Source organism: Hylobates moloch, unplaced genomic scaffold (genome assembly GCF_009828535.3).
Source record: "Hylobates moloch isolate HMO894 unplaced genomic scaffold, HMol_V3 SCAFFOLD_12, whole genome shotgun sequence".
In the NCBI taxonomy this organism is placed as follows: domain Eukaryota; kingdom Metazoa; phylum Chordata; class Mammalia; order Primates; family Hylobatidae; genus Hylobates; species Hylobates moloch.
In genome coordinates, this window is record NW_026652287.1 from 25,438,704 (window position 1) to 25,458,581 (window position 19,878).

At 43.9% G+C, this 19,878-nt stretch overlaps 1 protein-coding gene across 2 annotated transcripts in view; it reads right to left on the minus strand.

Annotated features, from left to right (window-relative positions):
- Positions 1-19,878, minus strand: part of ABTB3 (ankyrin repeat and BTB domain containing 3) — a 351,655-nt gene that overhangs the window by 136,953 nt on the left and 194,824 nt on the right. For both annotated transcript variants that reach the window (XM_032168796.2, XM_032168795.2), the window contains exon 2: positions 2,114-2,263. In XM_032168796.2, the coding sequence (XP_032024687.1) occupies positions 2,114-2,263 (150 nt within the window). The remainder of the gene's footprint in view (positions 1-2,113; positions 2,264-19,878) is intronic.

Genomic DNA, 19,878 nt, shown 5'->3' on the forward strand with positions numbered 1-19,878 from the left:
CCCTCCTTTTCCCATTTCCCAATCCCTCTCTCTTTCTCTTCCTTGCTTTATGTTTCCTGAGGGCCTACTATATGCCAAGCAGTATTCCTGGTGCTGGGGTTACATCAGTGAGCAAATAAAATGTTTCTACTATATTCTATATAGTAGGGAGACAGAGAGACAATTAAAAAAATAATATATAGAGTGTGGGTGGGAGGGGAGGGGAGTAGTTGCTGATGGGTACTGGGTTTCTTGTTGCCGTAATAAAAATGTTCTAAAATTGATTATGGTCATGGTTGCATACCCTGGTAAATATACTAAAAACTGCTGAATTGTATGCTCTACAAAGGTAAATTGTATATGAACTACATCTCAATAAACCTATTATTAAAAAACAAAAATATAGAGTATATCTTAGGATGATAACTTCTGGGGACAAAAGTAAAGCAATGAAGGGGAGAAGAGTTGCCATAGTCTGAATGCCTGTCACCCCAAATCCATATGTTGAAGCCCTGCCCCCCAATGTGATAGTATTTGGAGATAGGGCCTTTGGCAAATTATTAGGGTTAGATGAGTCCATGAGGGCAGATCATCATGATGGGGTTAGAGGTCTTATAAGAAGAGGAATACCTTTCCCCACCTCACCACCCTGAGAGAACACAGGGAGAAGGTACCCATCTGCAAGCCAGGAAGAGAGACCTCACCAGGAACTGAATTGTCCGCCACCTTGATCTTGGACTTCCCAGCCCCCAGAACTGTGAGGAATAAATGTCTGTGTTTTAAGCCAAGTTGTCTATGGTATTTCACTATAGTGGCCCAAGTTGACTAAGACAAGGGTCCTCAGAGTATTATGATTTTAAATACAATGGTCATGGAAAGCTTCATTGAGAAGGTAACATTTGGGTGAAATGGGAAGGTAGTGAGGGAGTGAGCCATGGGGATACCTGGAGGAAGAGCAGTTCAGGCAGAGGGAAGAGTAAGTGCAAAGGTCCTGTGGTAAGCCTGCTGTACTCAAGGAACAGGCAGGGGACAGAGGGGGGGTGGAGGAGGATGTCTGGGGAGGGTAGGTGGTGGGGGGACCTGGAAGTAATTCTGGGGCTTTGGCTTTTCCTGTGGGTCAGATGGGGAACCACTGAACCAGAGCCAGTGGAGGACTCTGAACAGAGGAGAGATGTGATCTGATATATGCTTTAAGTGGATCTCATTGTGGAAATCAACAGTGGCCAGCCATTTATAGAGTATTTACCATGTGCCAGGCACCTTGGCAAACACTCTTGTGAAAGCTGTCAGAATTAAAATGGAATCATTTGTGTTAAAATCCCTGATGAAGAGAGTCAGGAAAGGCCATGAAGAGAAGATTTCCATGCACAAATGCCTGATAACAAGAACTATCACAGAAAACCTTTGCAAAAATCACAGCCTTTCATGAAGGCCATGGTAACCTCATACACACACACACACACACACACACACACACAACACACACACACACACACACACACACACACAACTTATATGAAGACATGTGACCAGCAACTGCCAGTCCAACCTCGGACTGGTGCCACCCTTGTTATTTATTGATCCTTGTAGCCAACGATAATTATCTCAAAAACAATTTTGTAATCCTCCTCCTCACTTTTCCATTAAAGACCATTGTCCTCCTTTAGCCCCCCGAATACACACTTAGTATTTCTCTGAGAATATACTTTGGTATGCACATTCTCATTGCAAGGCCTATTCCCAGTAAACATGAGTTTGTTTTAGAGAATCTCCTTCTCTGTTTGTTATTTAGGTTGACACCTTTATGGATGCGAGCTCATTGAATCACCGCAACTACACTCTGGGTAGGCATTGGTATTTTCTCTAGTTTATAGAAAAGGAAACTGAGGTTCAGAAAAGCTTAGGAACCTGACCTACATTTATGGCGGAACCAGGAAATGTACCAGCTTCAGAGCTCTTACCTTCCCCACGCCACTGGCATTGTTTAGTGTACACAGCAGGCACTCAGTAAAAGGTGTCACCCCGCTGATTACAAAGTAGTGCCCTGAGGGGTTGGCATGAGGACATCGTGTCACTTCGGGCACAGACAGGATATGTCTTGGGCATGAGAGCTGGAGAACCAACATCTACTTACTCAATTCGGCGATGCTGCCTACGCGCGTGGCCAACAAAGACTGCTCGATGGTCCTCAGCTCCGACTGGCTGAACATGGGGAGTTCTCCTGGCTTGTTTGACCGCTGTGGGTCTCTGTGAAGATTCAGGCTGTCTGGTAGGCACAGCACCCCTGCAGTCAGAAGGGAGAGAGAGAATGAAAGGAAAACAGATTGTTATTTTTCAGTTAACCGAGGGAGGGGTGCAACATCTTGCACAACCTCAAACCACGCCAGAGCTGGTACTGCAAAGAAAGCCAATGTAGGAACCAACGCTCCGGACTCCTTTTAGAAATGGATGCCCAGCTATTTACAAAGGTCTCTTCAAAGTCCTGACTACTGATTTTAACAAGCATGTGGGCATTCGTCTGTACACACACATTTCCAAAGGACACAAAACAGAATCCTCTCCTCGGGCCTGGAAGGGTTGCTATCCACTCCTAGATGCGACTTCTTGTGACTCTGGTGGTCAGGTCACTCCCTTTGTTCTCCCCACAAAGGCAGCTGTGGTCCCTCAGTGCCCTGGGGGAATAGTCTCTGCTGCCGAAAATCGCTTCTGAGGGCTCACTTTGTTTGCTCAACAATCTAGCTCTGGATGGTCGGGCTGTTACCCATTTGACAAGGCTTCTGGCTTTCTCTGTAGAGCTATATGTCAGGAGGTAGAAGAGTCCCCATAGGCTTTTGTAACTTGTATGGTGAATACCCATGGGAAATCCTTGGAATCCAATTATCCTCTTTCCTTCCTTTCCATTCCATAAACATTCAGTGAGAAGCTGGGAACTTACTTGGGTAGATGATTTGGAAATATTCACTCTTTCCTTTGCCACCCCAACCTCCCTAAGTTGAGTGCTTTTCCTTTCTTCTTGACTTTGGGCTTGACTACTTGATTTACTTTGGTCAAAGCTATGTTAACAAATACGATGGAGTCGAAAGCCTGAAGAATACTTGTAAAGTTGAACTTGCTCTCTTGCGCTTCTGCCTTGGTCATAAGAAAAACATGCCCTAGGCCTGGCGTGGTGGCTTGCACCCATAATCCCAGCAATTTGGGAGGCCAAGGAAGGCAGATCACCTGAGGTCAGGAGTTCGAGACCAGCCTGGCCAATATGGCAAAACCCTGTCTCTACTAAAAATATAAAAATTAGCTGGGTGTGGGTGGCATGCACCTGTAGTCCCAGCTACTGGGGAGGCTGAGGCAGGAGAATCGCTTGAACCTGAGAGGCAGAGTCTGTGATGAGCCGAGATTGTGCCACCACACTCCAGCCTAGGCAACAGAGCAAGATTGTCAAAAGAAAAAAAAAGAAAAAAAAAAGAAAAGAAAAACAAAAAACATGCACTGTCTGCAAAACTGGAGATCTGAAGTTGGGAAGAGAAAAGAAAAACATGCCCTGACTAGCCTGGCATGAGAGACACACAGAGCAGATCCAGAATCGGCCTGCAGCTTAGAGCTGCCCCAGCTGCCCATAAAGACATATGCTTATTTGGTATGCCACTGAGATAGTGGGGATATTAGTTACTCACCATTATTGTGGTGAAAACCAACAGATACACCTACCAAGTATCCTACTGAGGATACAAGGAACAAGGCAGACATTGTGCTTGCTGTGTTTGGGGTTGAGGATATAGTGATGGAGAGAACACACATAATCCTATGCTCAGTGAGCTCCCAGTGTAAGTGAAGGAGACACGTTGTTACACACATAGCCACAAAACCATTTGTTAAATGCTCTATGGTAGGAGAAGGTTAGGAATGAAGGGATGTCTTATCAGAGACCTGAAGAACAAGTATTTGTCAATACAGTGGAAACACTTATTGAACACCTGCTGTGTTTCCAACCCTGTTCGACATTTGTTTGTATTTTATTTTTAGGTATGTTATGCAGTTTTTTTATATGTATACATGTGTATTTGGTGTGTGTGCCCTTAATTCGTCTTTACATCAGGTATACCTGTTTGGTTTTCTGTCCTTGGGATAGTTTGCTGAGGACAGTTTCCAGCTTCATCCATGTCCCTGCAAAGGACATGAACTCTTCATTTTTTATGGCTGCATAGTATTCCACGGTGTATATATGTGCCACATTTTCTTAATCCAATCTATCATTGATGGACATTTGGGTTGGTTCCAAGTCTTTGCTATTGTGAATAGTGCTGCAGTAAACATACGTGTGCATGTGTCTTTATAGCAACATGACTTATAATCCTTTGGGTATATACCCAGTAATGGGATGGCTGGGTCAAATGGTATTTCTAGTTCTAGATCCCTGAGGAATCGCCACACTGTCTTCCACAATGGTTGAACTAGTTTACAGTCCCACCAACAGTGTAAAAGTGTTCCTATTTCTCCACATCCTCTCCAGCATCTGTTGTTTCCTGACGTTTTAATGATGGCCATTCTAACTGGTGTGAGATGGTATCTCACTGTGGTTTTGATTTGCATTTCTCTGATGGCCAGTGATGATGAGCATTTTTTCATGTGTCTGTTGCCTGCATAAATGTCTTCTTTTGAGAAGTGTCTGTTCATATCCTTCGCCCACTTGTTGATGGGGTTGTTTGTTTTTTTCTTGTAAATTTGTTCGAGTTCTTTGTAGATTCTGGCTATTAGCCCTTTGTCAGATGAGTAGATTGCAAAAATTTTCTCCCATTCTGTAGGTTGCCTGTTCACTCTGATGGTAGTTTCTTTTGCTGTGCAGAAGCTCTTTAGTTTAATTAGACCCCACTTGTCAATTTTGGCTTTTGTTGCCATTGCTTTTGGTGTTTTAGACATGAAGTCCTTGCTGATGCCTATACACCAATAACACCAATAACAGACAAACAGAGAGCCAAATCATGAGTGAACTCCCATTCACAATTGCTTCAAAGAGAATAAAGTACCTAGGAATCCAACTTACAAGGAATGTGAAGGACCTCTTCAAGGAGAACTACAAACCATTGCTCAACGAAATAAAAGAGGATACAAACAAATGGAAGAACATTCCATGCTCATGGATATGAAGAACCAATATCGTGAAAATGGCCATACTGTCCAAGGTGAGTTATAGATTCAATGCCATCCCCATCAAGCTACTAATGACTTTCTTCACAGAATTGGAAAAAACTACTTTGAATTTCATATGTAAATAAAAAAGAGCCCGCATTGCCAAGTCAATCCTAAGCCAAAAGAACAAAGCTGGAGGCATCACACTACCTGACTTCAAACTATCCTACAAGGCTACAGTAACCAAAACAGCATGGTACTGGTACAAAAACAGAGATATAGACTAATGGTACAGCACAGTGCCCTCAGAAATAATACCACACATCTACAACCATCTGATCTTTGACAAACCTGACCAAAAAAAGAAATGGAGGAAGGATTCCCTATTTAACAAATGGTGCTGGGAAAACTGGCTAGCTATATGTAGAAAGTTGAAACTGGATCCCTTCCTTACACCTCATACAAAAATTAATTCAAGATGGATTAAAGACTTAAATGTTAGACCTAAAACCATAAAAACCCTAGAAGAAAACCTAGGCAATACCTGCTCAGCATTTTGGAGATGCAAAAGAAGAGGACATATTCAAGTCATTTAAAACTGAAGAGATGACACTGACATGGACAAAATAATCTGGAAATAAAATAGTGTCAATAGACAAGTGCTAAATAATTTAAACCAACTAGCAGGTGAGGGAAGACAGAATGCCAAGGCCAGAAGTTAAAATCCACTCCTCACCCTGCCTGAACCACACAGCCTCAGCAAAGGCTCCTCCTTTGAAGATGGGCACCTTGGTAAGGTGGGCCTTTCACACTCCTGCTCTTGTCCCCACTGCCTGATTGGTGGCTCCAGACACACTGAGCTACTCACTTTCTCCTAAATGTTTTACCTTCACATCTAACAGAGGGTGAGACAACGGGGTAGGGAACTCTAGTAGATGACTTTTTGGATAAATAAATAATGAATAATGAATAACGGGGCTGGGTGTGGTGTCTCACGCCTGTAATCCCAGCACTTTGGGAGGCTAAGGTGGGTGGACCATCTGAGGTCAGGAGTTCAAGACCAGCCTGATTAACATGGTGAAACCCCATCTCTACTAAAAATACAAAAAATTAGCTGGCTGTGGTGGCGGATGCCTGTAATCCCAGCTACTCAGGAGGCTGAGGCAGGAGAATCACTTGAACTCGGGAGGTGGAGGTTGCAGTGAGCTGAGATCATGCCACTGCACTCCAGCCTGAGTGACAGAGTGAGACTCTGTCTCCAAAAAAATTTAAAAAAATGAATAATGGATGAATGATACAGATGACCATTAGATTTTAATGTTTCTATAATCAGGAAATTAGTCAAGGGATTTTTTTCTAAGACTCTAATCTAATCTTGTTTTTTTTCAAATATTTTTGACTGTTACTGAGAGTAAGAATATATTTTATATCACAGCCTGGTGTGTGCGCACACACACACACATGCACACACACACTCTTCATAATTTCCATTAAAATATTAATGGAAAATAACAGTGGCCCTTACTACATGTGAGGCACTCTCATTTGTTTTCCTTTTCACTTCTCTTCCATCTTAGTAATAAAAAATGCTGACTGCAGCAACAAAAGTGACATCATGATCCACTAATGGGTCTACATGGGCAGTCTGAAAACACTGTGGGCTGTGACACAGATTCACCATTTCCTGGGCACTACCTAGTGCTGTACTTCAGGAACCCTCAGCTTTCAGGGAAGACAAGAACTTCCCAGAAATGCTCACCATCCAAGCCCAGCCTCCTGCCTCTCCCTTGACAGCCATGTCATTCTCCTGTTCAGCCCAGGCAGGAACACACTGAGTCATCCTTACTTCCTCTGGTTTGCCCACCTGCCAAGACATTAAGTCAGAGGCTAAGTCAAGTAGCTGTTGCCACAGCAATGAATCTTGGGCCAATTCCTCATCTGATGCTCCTGGTATCTCTGACTAATTCAGGAACTTACTACCCCTTAAAGAGTTCACTGCAAAAAGTGCCAGATAATCATGACCCACTCCAACATGTGACCCAATTTTCAGGGTAATGAGACCCTCTAGTTAGGGAAAAGTGATGATGATCAGAGGGCCCTGAATGTTGGGGAGAAGCTTGTCTAATTAATAGTACGGATGACTCCCATGTTCTCAACGGGATTGCTTTTTTGGTATTTGCATTATTTGCAGCAAGTCAACAACCCAGATCTTTGTTTTAAAATGTTGCCTCACCTATTGAGCAAATGGGACTTGGAGGCTGGAACCCAGAGCTTCAGTCTTAGCTCTGCCACTTCTCACTGTGTTTGACTTTCGGCAGGTCACAGAATCTCTCTGGACCTCAGTTTCCTCTTCTGTGAAATGGGGTGATAGTAATGACCTTGTTTTCCTCATCGGACTTCTGGGGATGGGAGTGAGGTATGAGAGTGAAATGAGATCATGTGTATCAAAATATTTTGCATGTGCTAAGCAAACAGTAGGTTCTTAACATATGTTAAAGTCAGTTAATGTGCACTAACCCAGCTTTCGACTACTTTATCTTTATCAAAAGAATCAACAATTTCCCTTGGAATTATTTCTCCTTCTTTTAGAGGATTATGAAATTTAAATATGGAAATACAATTATTCAAAGAAGCTTTGAGAGTCAGATTATAGAGATTAGGGAAATCTATAATTGATATATTACACAAAGATTATATACCAGGGTTTAATTTTCTTTTTCCTCATTGGAGACTCTGTATGTGGTATACAGGTAAACTGAAGTTATTTATTTATTTTTCATGTAAAAATCTGCTTGGTCATGGAGAAGGTCCTAGCATCATGTTTTAGTGTCAGGTGCAGGCCTGAGTTTTGGACTACTCGTCAATTTCCACTATTAGGGTCAAGGGCAGCCATGGCCTGGTGATGAAGACCTGAGTTTAGATACAGAGGGAACTGAGGTTCAAATATGAGTTTGAGTGGACCTAAAGGAAATAATTTCCTTGGAGAGCAAGTGAACATAAGCCAGGATCCACAGCGGGCTGGAGGGGTCACGGTCTCCCTAAAATTTTGTTAATTTGAGTGTGTTGTGCATTTGTCTAAGGGGGGAGTTCATTCAAATTCTCCAAAGGGTTTATGGGTCCTAAAAAAGGGCAAACTAATGCCTTTGATTGTCCACATTCCCATTTATTCAAGGTTTCTCTGCTCTGGGACTGGCCTGGTGGCAAGGTGGGGTACAGCAAGGGGGACAAGATGCCGGCACTGCCAGAGCTTGATACCGTCCTGCAGCTGCCCTCTGTGCAAATGGGACAAAGAACTTCCTGCTCTCCAGCCAGCTTCTGCATCAGCGAAGAGGGGTTAAACTATCTACTTCATAGGTTTATTGCAGGGATTAAACAAGATAATATACTTACAGCCTCTGGCCTATAGAAAGTGCCTGATAAATACCCTGTTCCCACAGATGTGCAGTCCTGTTTATTTAATGTCTGGATTCAAATGGCCTTGCAGATCATCTTTCCAAAATCTTGTGCAACTGGAGATAGACAACCACTTGGTAAGGTCATTTTGAACAAAAAATATGAAAGCCGCTGCTCTGGGCAGAACCCTGGGCCAACCATGTCTGGCACTGTGTCTCTGATAGAGGCCATCAGGGTGCATTGCTGCCTCCCAATGTGCCTACTTTTCTAGATGTATAGGATGGCCCCTTGGCAAATATAATGCCCTGACATCCTTTCACTCTCCTCTGGGCTTTTCTCTGTGTCTATGTTTTTTTATTGAACGCAGGGGACAGGGATGCTATATTAGTCCATTCTCACACTGCTATGAAGAAATACCCGAGACTGGGTAATTTAGAAAGGAAAGAGGTTTAATTGTCTCACAGTTCCGCATTGCTGGGGAGGCCTCAGGAAACTTACAATCATGGCAGAAGGCAAAGGAGAAGCAGGCACCTTCTTCACAGGGCGGCAGGACGGAGTGAGTGCAAGCAGGGGAAATGCCAGGCATTTACAAAACCATCCGATCTCGTGAAGACTCACTCACTTTCAGGAGAACAGCATGGGGGAAACTGCCCCCATGATCCAATTACCTCCACCTGCTCCCGCCTTTGACATGTGAGGATTCTGGGGATTACAATTCAAGGTGAGGGGGTGGGGACACAGAGCCAAACCATATCAGATGCTACTTATGTACGAAGAGAAAACCAAGTAAGAGAACCATCAGCATTGATCCATCCAACCTTCAATGATGATAATGGTGGTGGTGATGAAGGAGCAGAAGGAGGAGAACAGCCAACTTTTACGGAGTACAAACTATAGGCCAGGCACTCTGCTTAGCATTTTACATGTTTAAATTCAGATTTATTTTAATCCTCTCAGCCACACTATATGGTAGGAAATCCAACATTTATGAGGAGACAGTATAAGGTAACTTAAGAGCAAAGGCTCTGGGTTGACATTGCCTGGGTTTGAACCCTGATTGCTTTACTTACTACTTGTGTAGCTTTAGGCAAGTAATTATAATCATTCTGTGCCTTGGTTTTCCTATCGGTAAAATGGTAATATTAATAGTGCCTACCTCACAGGGTTGGAGGAAGATTAAAAAAGTTAATATGTATAAAACATTTGGAAAATACCTGGCATAGAGGAAGTGTTATAAAATATTTGCCATTATTATCTCTAGTTTATAGGGAATGCAATAAAACTTAGAGATGTTCAGTAATTTGCCTAAGGTCCCGTAGATCCTAAAAATGGGGCTAGGAATCGAATACCAAGTCTTCTGATTCCAGAGCTCAATCTCTTAGCCACTCCGCATACTGCTTCTCGGTTACTCAGTCCCTACTTTCTGCCAGGCACAACTAGGGAACATGGTCGTACACAGACAGCTGGATCCCTGCCCTTCTGGAGCTCACAGTATAACCATATGTGAGATGTTTTCCCTGGCATTATTACCCAGGAACTGACAGGCAAGTATACAAACTTCGTGGGTGCTGAAATACCATTAATCTCAAATGGAAAACGTTTACAATTTGCCCCCATGGGACACAAGACAAAGTCTACAGATACATAGCATAGATGTGTTTCCTACTTTCAGTTCCTACTAGGAAGCTCACAGCCAAATTCGCAGCCCATGCGTAAATAAGGAAATGCATTTTTAACATTTTTGCCTTTTGTTGTCTATGATACAACGTTGTACATGTTTTTATAAGTTGCCTCAAAATCTGTTGGAAACAACGAATTAAGCACAAACAGTGAAATAACTCATTAGCTCTGGTTCTTTTGCTTCCTGGGGTTTCCATATATTTTGCAGTCACTTTTGGGGGGCTTTAGGGGGTCATGGCTGGTGGGTGAACAGAACTATGTAGATTTATCAAGTATGGAGTTAGCTTTTCTTTACCAGTAGTTATTAAGTGAAAACCTCTGGGCTTGACCCAGGGTAATTACTGGTCTTCAGAGCCTCAAAGTCCTCTTGAACTTAATGGACATCCTTAAAACCCCTAGGCTGACCAGAGTTTAACAAAGCTTTGTTGATGGGGCTTCTGTCAGAATAGGTAAAACATTCTAGACTCCCCACTAAAACCTGGGGGCCAGAAGTCATAGTTGCTTGCTCCAGAATTAAGCAGTGTTATGCTTTCCAGTCTCTGATTCCCTATCTGTTTGGGTAGATTGACTGCAAAAATGGTCTCCATTTTTCACCCCTGTCTATATGCATGCAAGATAATTTTGAAGTTCCTTCCATCAGGGGTCTATTTGCCCATCCATTAAATCTTGGCCAGCCTGTGACTTGCTTTGGCCACCAGAATGTGATGGGAATGTTAGGGTGCCAGTTCCAAGTGTAGGCTTCAAAAGGTCTTGCCTGCTTCTTCTCTCTTAGAACCCTGCCGCCACCAAGAGAAGAAGCCTGGCTAGCATTCTGCAGCATAAAAAGGACACCTGGAGAAGAGCCAAGGCTCTCCTAGACCAATGGACAGTCAGCCAACTCCTAAACATCATTCTCAGTAAACTATCGCAAGGACAAAAAACCAAACACCGCATGTTCTCACTCATAGGTGGGAATTGAACAATGAGAACACATGGACACAGGAAGGGGAACATCACACTCCAGGGACTGTTGTGGGGTGGGGGGAGGGGGGAGGGACAGCATTAGGAGATATACCTAATGCTAAATGACGAGTTGATGGGTGCAGCAAAACAACATGGCACATGGATACATATGTAACAAACCTGCACATTGTGCACATGTACCCTAAAACCTAAAGTATAATAATAAAAAAAATTAAAAACAAAAAACAAAAACAAAAAACAAAACAAAAAAAAAACCAAAAAAAATGTAAGAGAGTCCGGCCAAGATTAGCAACTGACCACAGACTCGTAAGTGAGCCTGGCCAAGATCAAAGAACCACCCAGCTGACCTACAGAGTACTGAGCAATAGAAAATGGTTGATGTTTTAAGCCACTGAATTTGGAGGTAGTTTGTTATGCTGCATATGCACCATGTCTAAGTGGTACTTATCAGTTACGAAACTGAGAGTTGGTTAACTTGTTGTCTTAAAATGCTTTTCACTTTTCCCCACGGTGCTGTGTAGAATTTGGTTGTTTCAGGCAATTTGCGACTGCCAATTTCTTTTGGGCCTGGCCTAGGGAAGAATCTACCTAGTGTGTAGGAAGGTGGGGATGGCAAAGATGATAAAATGATTCTCCTGGGGGTTTCTTGGGCATAGCAGACACATTTTCATCTCAGGACCCTTACATTTGCTCTGTTCTCTTCCTGAACTCTCTTTTCTTGGGTAGATGCACAGCCTGCTCTCTTACTCAGGGCTCTATGCTGAAATGTCACCTCCTCAGAGAGACTTTTCTTTTTCTTTTTTTCTGGAGACAGTATTTGGCTCTATTGCCCAGGCTGGAGTGCAATGGCCTGACGTCGGTTTACTGCAACCTCCACCTCCCAGGCTCAAGCCATCCTCCCACGTCAGCCTCTCAAGTAGCTGGGACTACAGGTGCACACCACCATGTCTAGCTGATTTTTGTATTTTTTTGTAGAGAGGTGGTTTTGCCATGTTGGCCAGGCTGGCCTCAAACTCCTGAGCTCTAGTGATCCACCCTCATCAGCTTCCCAAAGTGCTGGGATTTTTTTCACAGGCGTGAGCCACTGTGCCCAGCCATCAGAGAAACCTTTCCGACTACTTTACTAAAAAATAATACCCTGCATCGCTCTCCTATCCCCTCACTCTGTTTTATTTCTTCTTTATAGCACCTACCACTGTGTTATACTATATTATATATTATCTGTTAATGTGTTGTCTATCTTCAGCATTAGAGTGTGAGCAACCAAAGGTTTACTTCCCTGTGTGGGGGGGCTATGGTGTAGCATTGGGGAAGGAGCTACAAGCAGGAGATGATTGTATAAGGCTGTGCTGGGGAGGGGCTGACCGTGTAAGCCTTGGTACTCTGGACACAGGCTTGGGTGCTGCCTTGTTTGTCTCTGGCTGCAGGAGGAGAGCTGACTCTGCTAAGTCCTACCTGACAAGCTTGGCCTTCTGTTAAGTGACCCCAGAATGTAACGGGGAGGGTCCTGGCGCCACGTCTCAGCTTTAACAAAGGGGAAGGAAGCAGCTGGGGTGCAGCAGTGCACCAGCCGTTGAACAGGAATTGGAGGGACCTGGCCAGGTTCAGATTCCCACCTTACTGGCTTCCAGCTGTGAGGCTAAGGCTCTTGACTTGGCTTCTCTGAGTGTATTTCTCCCTCTGTAAAGTGTTTGATACTATCTACCCCCTAGCATGGCTGGGAGGCTATAATGGGATAATAGATAGAGACAACCTGGCACAGAGAAGGGGGTCGATAAATGTTTGCTAATAATCTAAGTGAAGGTCTCTGAAACTAAAGATTTAGGAATCCAATAACACAGACAATGCCAGAAGGCTTTCTTTTACTGTTAAATTTATTAGGAAACAAGACAGGAAATTATCAGATTAAAAAATGTTTGTACTCTAGCCTGGAAACCCCTTTTAAGAGACTTGGCAGTGGGAAACAGATTCAGGCTTGGTTTGTTGAAACCATTCCTCTGCGAGAGGCATGCCCTACTCCAATTTGGAAAAGCATCTGCATCTGGTGGTCCCAGCCCCAGTGAGGAGCTCCTTTGGGAAGTATACCTGAAGCTCCTGGGCTGACTTGGGGTCACCCTGCTGTGCTGCACAGTGGGACCCCATTCCTGCTATGAGCTGCTATTTCTCTTATAGTATACTAGTGGGTAGGGGGTCTGTCTCCCCAGCCAGCCTGAAGCCTGTGAGGGCAGGAACACATCCTGTTGTCTTTGTGGTACTCAGTGTTCATGGTTGAATTAATAAATGATCCACAAATATCTTCATGTTCTTTTCAGAAAGTCACCACCTTATTCTCCACATGTACTTCAAGCTCTGTTCTTGAACTCAATTCTGAAAATTCTCCATCTTTGTTTCCTACATCTTATTCTTTTGGTGGTTTGGCTTCAGACTGCCTAAGAACTTTCCCTTTCAATGTAATCCAAACAAGATTATTAGTTACCTTCTTTGCCATCCCTCCTTCTCTCCCAGGGGTCAGCCTTTCTTGCATTATCATTGCAACTTTCCCACAGAGTCCTGGGTGACATCCGCCTCATAGGGGCTTAAGAGGAAAGAGACTCATTCTCCCTGTTTCCTCATCTCTGTATCAAGGAACTCCTGGGGGCTGGCAGGACTTGTGGAACACCTGCTTCAGTCTCCAACTCCTCCTAAAAGATCTAGGGCTCTATTTCAGAACTTCCAGCATGGAATGGTATTTTAGACCTCCAGCTGAATATTGGGTAGCTGTGGAAATGTCACAGGTTAGTCAGATTTTTGAGATCAACTGGCCCCCAGGAGCGTCGACTGTGGCCTTTGAAAGTTCTCTGAAAAGCCTTTCCCTTGTCCCCTACACAGTAGTGACACTCATGGCCATAACGTCATGTGGTGTGATAAAACTCAGCCCTGGAGTGTAACTGACAGGGAAATTGTGTGCTGGAGTTGTTTGAGTAAAGAAATGATCTTGGCTGGGCACGGTGGCTCACACCTGTAATCCCAGCACTTTGGGAGGCCGAGGCAGGTGGATCACAAGGTCAGGAGATCAAGACCATCCTGGCTACTAAACTCTGTCTCTACTAAAAATACAAAAAATTAGCCAGGCATGGTGGCACATGCCTGTAGTCCCAGCTACTCAGGAGGCTGAGGCAGGAGAATTGCTTGAACCCCGGAGGTGGAGGTTGCAATGAGCCGAGATCGTGCCACTGCACCACTGCAGCCTGGGTGACAGAGTGAGACTCTGTCTCGAAAAAAAAAAAAAAGAAATGACCTTTGAGATTTTAATTAACATCATGGCAATAGACCAGGGTAAAATAATGAGGAGGCAGCTTTTTGGACAATGTCTACCTTGTTCTATATCAAGGTGATCATGCATACTTGCAATCAAAATTCATCCATCCATCCATCCGTCCATCCAAACTTCCGTCCATATGTCTGATCATCCTTCAATCAACTAAACAATTTTTTTAGCATCTCCTATGTGCTACTCATTAGGCTAAGCAACGGGAGATACAGGAGAAAACAAAGGAGCTTCCTTCTTGGAGCTTAACTTCCATTCATCTATACATCTACTCTTCCAGCCATCCATCCACCCACCCACCCATCCATCCATCTGTCCATCCATCCGTCCATCCATCCATCCATCCATCTGCCCATCCATCCATCCATCTATCCATCCATCCATCCATCTGCCCATCCATCCATCCATCCATCCATCCATCCATCCATCCATCCATCCATCCATCTTTCTACCCTTCCATCAATCTACTCAATATAATGTGCCAGATTAGGACTGCAATGAAAATTAAGACATAGATCTTGCCTTGAGAAACTCTCAATATGGTGGAATAGGTACAATGTTCATGAGTGTTACAGGTACTCTAAGAGAAGTCCATCCATGCTACACTGATGGCACAAACAGAAATTGGATATTCCACCTGGGTGGCATGTCAGGAAAGCCTTCATTGTTGAGCTGACTTAGGATGATTGAAAGATGAGCTGATGGTCATTAGGTGACCTGGCTAGGGGGTGGGGAAGAGGAGGGCATAGGGGAGTCCAAACTGGAGGCAACAGAAAAAGCCAAGTCACAGAGGCAAGAAAACTCATGGTGCATTGTGGGGAGTGTAAGAAGTTGGCCATGGCTGGCACACTGAGTTGAAGGGAATTCCCATGAGGTGGGCAGGGACCAGATCATGGAGGGGAGCATTGAGGGGCTCAAGTGTTTTGTTGAAGGGGTCATATATCATTGGGAGGAGGCAGCTGAATCCCTTGGGAACCAATTCTGGTGCCTCTGTGAGGTCAGGATTCATTGCTGGTGTTCTGGCCAGAATAACCATCAGAGGGAGGGAGTCAATAGGAAGGATGACAGAGGCAGAGAACGGCACTTTCCACTCAGGCTGCCAGCAGACCCAGACCAGCGCATCGCCCCATATCATTCCTGGCCTCTCAGGTCTCCTGTACTCAGAATGCTGCCTGTGGATCTTTTCCGGCTTGGCAGACATCTCAAACTTGACTTCTCCTGCTTCCCTGGACTCTCAACACCCACTTATTTCTTCCTTATCTCTGCCTGTGCCTCTAGAGCTCAACCAGCCCCTTAGGGGTGGCTGAGCAGGACACTTGGCTGTATCCTTCTTGCCCCTCAGCACTCTCCTGAGGGCTTCCATCCCAGACTGACCCTCTGCTTACCTATCAACATGTTGAGATAATGTGGTGCATCAGAAGTTGGCCTCTTTACACCCTCTCTTCACTGCTATCTTGAACATTCATTTTAAAAATGTAAGCTATTTTCAAAATATGAATCACAAAATTATCCATGCCTATTTTTAAAACTTCAATAATAAGAAAGGGATAAAACAATAAACTGAAAGCAACCTCTTTTCCTCTTCTTGGACCTAATCTCACTCTCCAGAGGTAACCCCTATTATTAATTTCTTCTGTAAGACTCCAGTACTTTCTATGTAGTCTCGTGCATCAATTCATTCACTCACTCAACAAATATTTATTAAGTCCAAACAATGTGCAGGTTCTACAGGGGATAAAGGTATGAGAAAAACACCATACAAGCCCTAAACTCATAGAGCTTAAAGTCTAGCTTGGAGGACAAACACACATCAAATAATCCCACGAAGAAATGTACAAACACAACTGTGTAAACTGCCTTGAGAAAAGTACCTGTACATACACCATTCCATAACCAATGTCAAAGCTGGAAAATGGTATCTAATTTAATTTGATTTCATGTAACTGTAAGAAAGACCATTTTTTTCATGGTTATTAACATCTGTTTGCCTTTGTGAGTGGCTTTTGTATATCATTTGCCTAGTTCTCTATAGAAATATCAAATTCTTCTTATTGGTTTGTGAAAGTTCTTTCTATATTAAGGAAATATTCCCTTTGCCTGACATGTGTCATGCACACATATTTTCCCAGTTTTTCAACTGCCTTTTGAGTGTGCTTACAGTATTTTTCTAAGTAGAAGTATTTTCATCCAACGCAGGCAAAGTCATTGGTCTTTCTCTTCATGGGTTCTGAGTTTGGGTTTACATTCAGAAAGCCCTCCACCTATTCAAGATTATTAAAAATTTAACCATGTTTTCTTCTGGTAATTTTAGTTACATTTTTACTATTAAAACTTTGGGTTGGGCGGAGCCAAGACGGCTGAATAGGAACAGCTCCAGTCCACAGCTCCCAGCGTGAGCGGCACAGAAGACGGGTGATTTCTGCATTTCCATCTGAGGTACGGGGTTCATCTCACTAGGGAGTCCCAGACAGTGGGCCCAGGACAGTGGGTGCAGCGCACTGTGCACAAGCTGAAGCAGGGCAAGGCACTGCCTCACTCGGGAAGTGCAAGGGGTCAGGGAGTTCCCTTTCCTAGTCAAAGAAAGGGGTGACAGACGGCACCTGGAAAATCAGGTCACTCCCACCCTAATACTGCGCTTTTCCAACGGGCTTAAAAAGTGGCACACCAGGAGATCATATCCCGTATCTGGCTCGGAGGGTCCTACGCCCATGGAGTCTCGCTGATTGCTAGCACAGCAGTCTGAGATTAAACTGCAAGGCGGCAGCGAGGCTTGGGGAGGGGCACCTGCCATTGCGCAGGCTTGAGTAGGTAAACAAAGCAGCCGGGAAGCTCAAACTGGGTGGAGCCCACCACAGCTCAAGGAGGCCTGCCTGCCTGCCTCTGTAGGCTCCACCTCTGGGGGCAGGGCACAGACAAACAAAAAGACAGCAGTAACCTCTGCAGACTTAAATGTCCCTGTCTGACAGCTTTGAAGAGAGTAGTGGTTCTCCTAGCACACAGCTGGAGATCTGAGAACAGGAAGACTGCCTCCTCAAGTGGGTCCCTGACCCCCGAGCAGCCTAACTGGGAGACACCCCCCAGTAGGGGCAGACTGACACCTCACATGGCCAGGTACTCCTCTGAGACAAAACTTCCAGAAAAACGATCAGGCAGCAGCATTCGCGGTTCACGAAAATCCACTGTTCTGCAGCCACCGTTGCTGACACCCAGGCAAACAGCGTCTGGAGTGGACCTCCAGCAAACTCCAACAGACCTGCAGCTGAGGGTCCTGTCTGTTAGAAGGAAAACTAACAAACAGAAAGGACATCCACACCAGAAACCCATCTGTACATCACCATCATCAAAGACCAAAAGTAGATAAAACCACAATGATGGGGAAAAAACAGAGCAGAGCGCCTCTCCTCCTCCAAAGGAACACAGTTCCTCACCAGCAGCGGAACAAAGCTGGATGGAGAATGACTTTGACGAGTTGAGAGAAGAAGGCTTCAGACGATCAAACTACTCTGAGCTACAGGAAGAAATTCAAGCCAAAGGCAAAGAAGTTAAAAACTTTGAAAAAGAATTAGACAAATGTATAACTAGAATAACGAATACAGAGAAGTGCTTAAGGGAGCTGATGGAGCCAAAAGCCAAGACTTGAGAACTACAAGAAGAATGCAGAAGCCTCAGGAGCCGATGCGATCAACTGGAAGAAAGGGTATCAGTGATGGAAGATGAAATGAATGAAATGAAGCGAGAAGGGAAGTTTAGAGAAAAAAGAATAAAAAGAAACAAACAAAGCCTCCAAGAAATATGGGACTATGTGAAAAGACCAAATCTACGTCTGATTGGTGTACCTAAAAGTGATGGGGAGAATGGAACCAAGTTGGAAAACACTCTGCAGGATATTATCCAGGAGAACTTCCCCAATCTAGCAAGGCAGGACAATATTCAGATTCAGGAAATACAGAGAACGCCACAAAGATACTCCTCGAGAAGAGCAACTCCAAGACACATAATTGTCAGATTCACCAAAGTTGAAATGAAGGAAAAAATGTTAAGAGCAGCCAGAGAGAAAGGTCGGGTTACCCACAAAGGGAAGCCCATCAGACTAACAGCGGATCTCTCGGCAGAAACTCTACAAGCCAGAAGACAGTGGGGGCCGATATTCAACATTCTTAAAGAAAAGAATTTTCAACCCAGAATTTCATATCCAGCCAAACTAAGCTTCATAAAGGAAGGAGAAATAAAATACTTTACAGACAAGCAAATGCTGAGAGATTTTGTCACCACCAGGCCTGCCCTAAAAGAGCTCCTGAAGGAAGCACTAAACATGGAAAGGAACAACCGGTACCAGCCCCTGCAAAATCATGCCAAATTGTAAAGACCATCGAGGCTAGGAAGAAAATGCATCAACTAATGAGCAAAATAACCAGGTAACATCATAATGACAGGATCAAATTCACACATAACAATATTAACCTTAAATGTAAATGGGCTAAATGCTCCAATTAAAAGACACAGACTGGCAAATTGGATAAAGAGTCAAGACCCATCAGTGTGCTGTATTCAGGAAATCCATCTCACGTGCAGAGACACACATAGGCTCAAAATAAAAGGATGGAGGAAAATCTACCAAGCAAATGGAAAACAAAAAAAGGCAGGGGTTGCAATCCTAGTCTCTGATAAAACAGACTTCAAACCAACAAAGATCAAAAGAGACAAAGAAGGCCATTACATAATGGTAAAGGGATCAATTCAACAAGAAGAGCTAACTATCCTAAATATATATGCATCCAATACAGGAGCACCCAGATTCATAAAGCAAGTCCTGAGTGACTACAAAGAGACTTAGACTCCTACACAATAATAATGGGAGACTTTAACACCCCACTGTCAACATTAGACAGATCAACGAGACAAAGTTAACAAGGATACCCAGGAATTGAACTCAGCTCTGCACCAAGCAGACCTAATAGACATCTACAGAACTCTCCACCCCAAATCAATAGAATATACATTTTTTTCAGCACCACACCACACCTATTCCAAAATTGACCACATAGTTGGAAGTAAAGCTCTCCTCAGCAAATGTAAAAGAACAGAAATTATAACAAACTGTCTCTCAGACCACAGTGCAATCAAACTGGAACTCAGGATTAAGAAACTCACTCAAAACTGCTCAACTACATGGAAACTGAACAACCTGCTCCTGAAGGACTACTGGGTACGTAACGAAATGAAGGCGGAAATAAAGATGTTCTTTGAAACCAACGAGAACAAAGACACAACATACCAGAATCTCTGGGACACATTCAAAGCAGTGTGTAGAGGGAAATTTATAGCACTAAATGCCCACAAGAGAAAGCAGGAAAGATCCAAAATTGACACCCTAACATCACAATTAAAAGAACTAGAAAAGCAAGAGCAAACACATTCAAAAGCTAGCAGAAGGC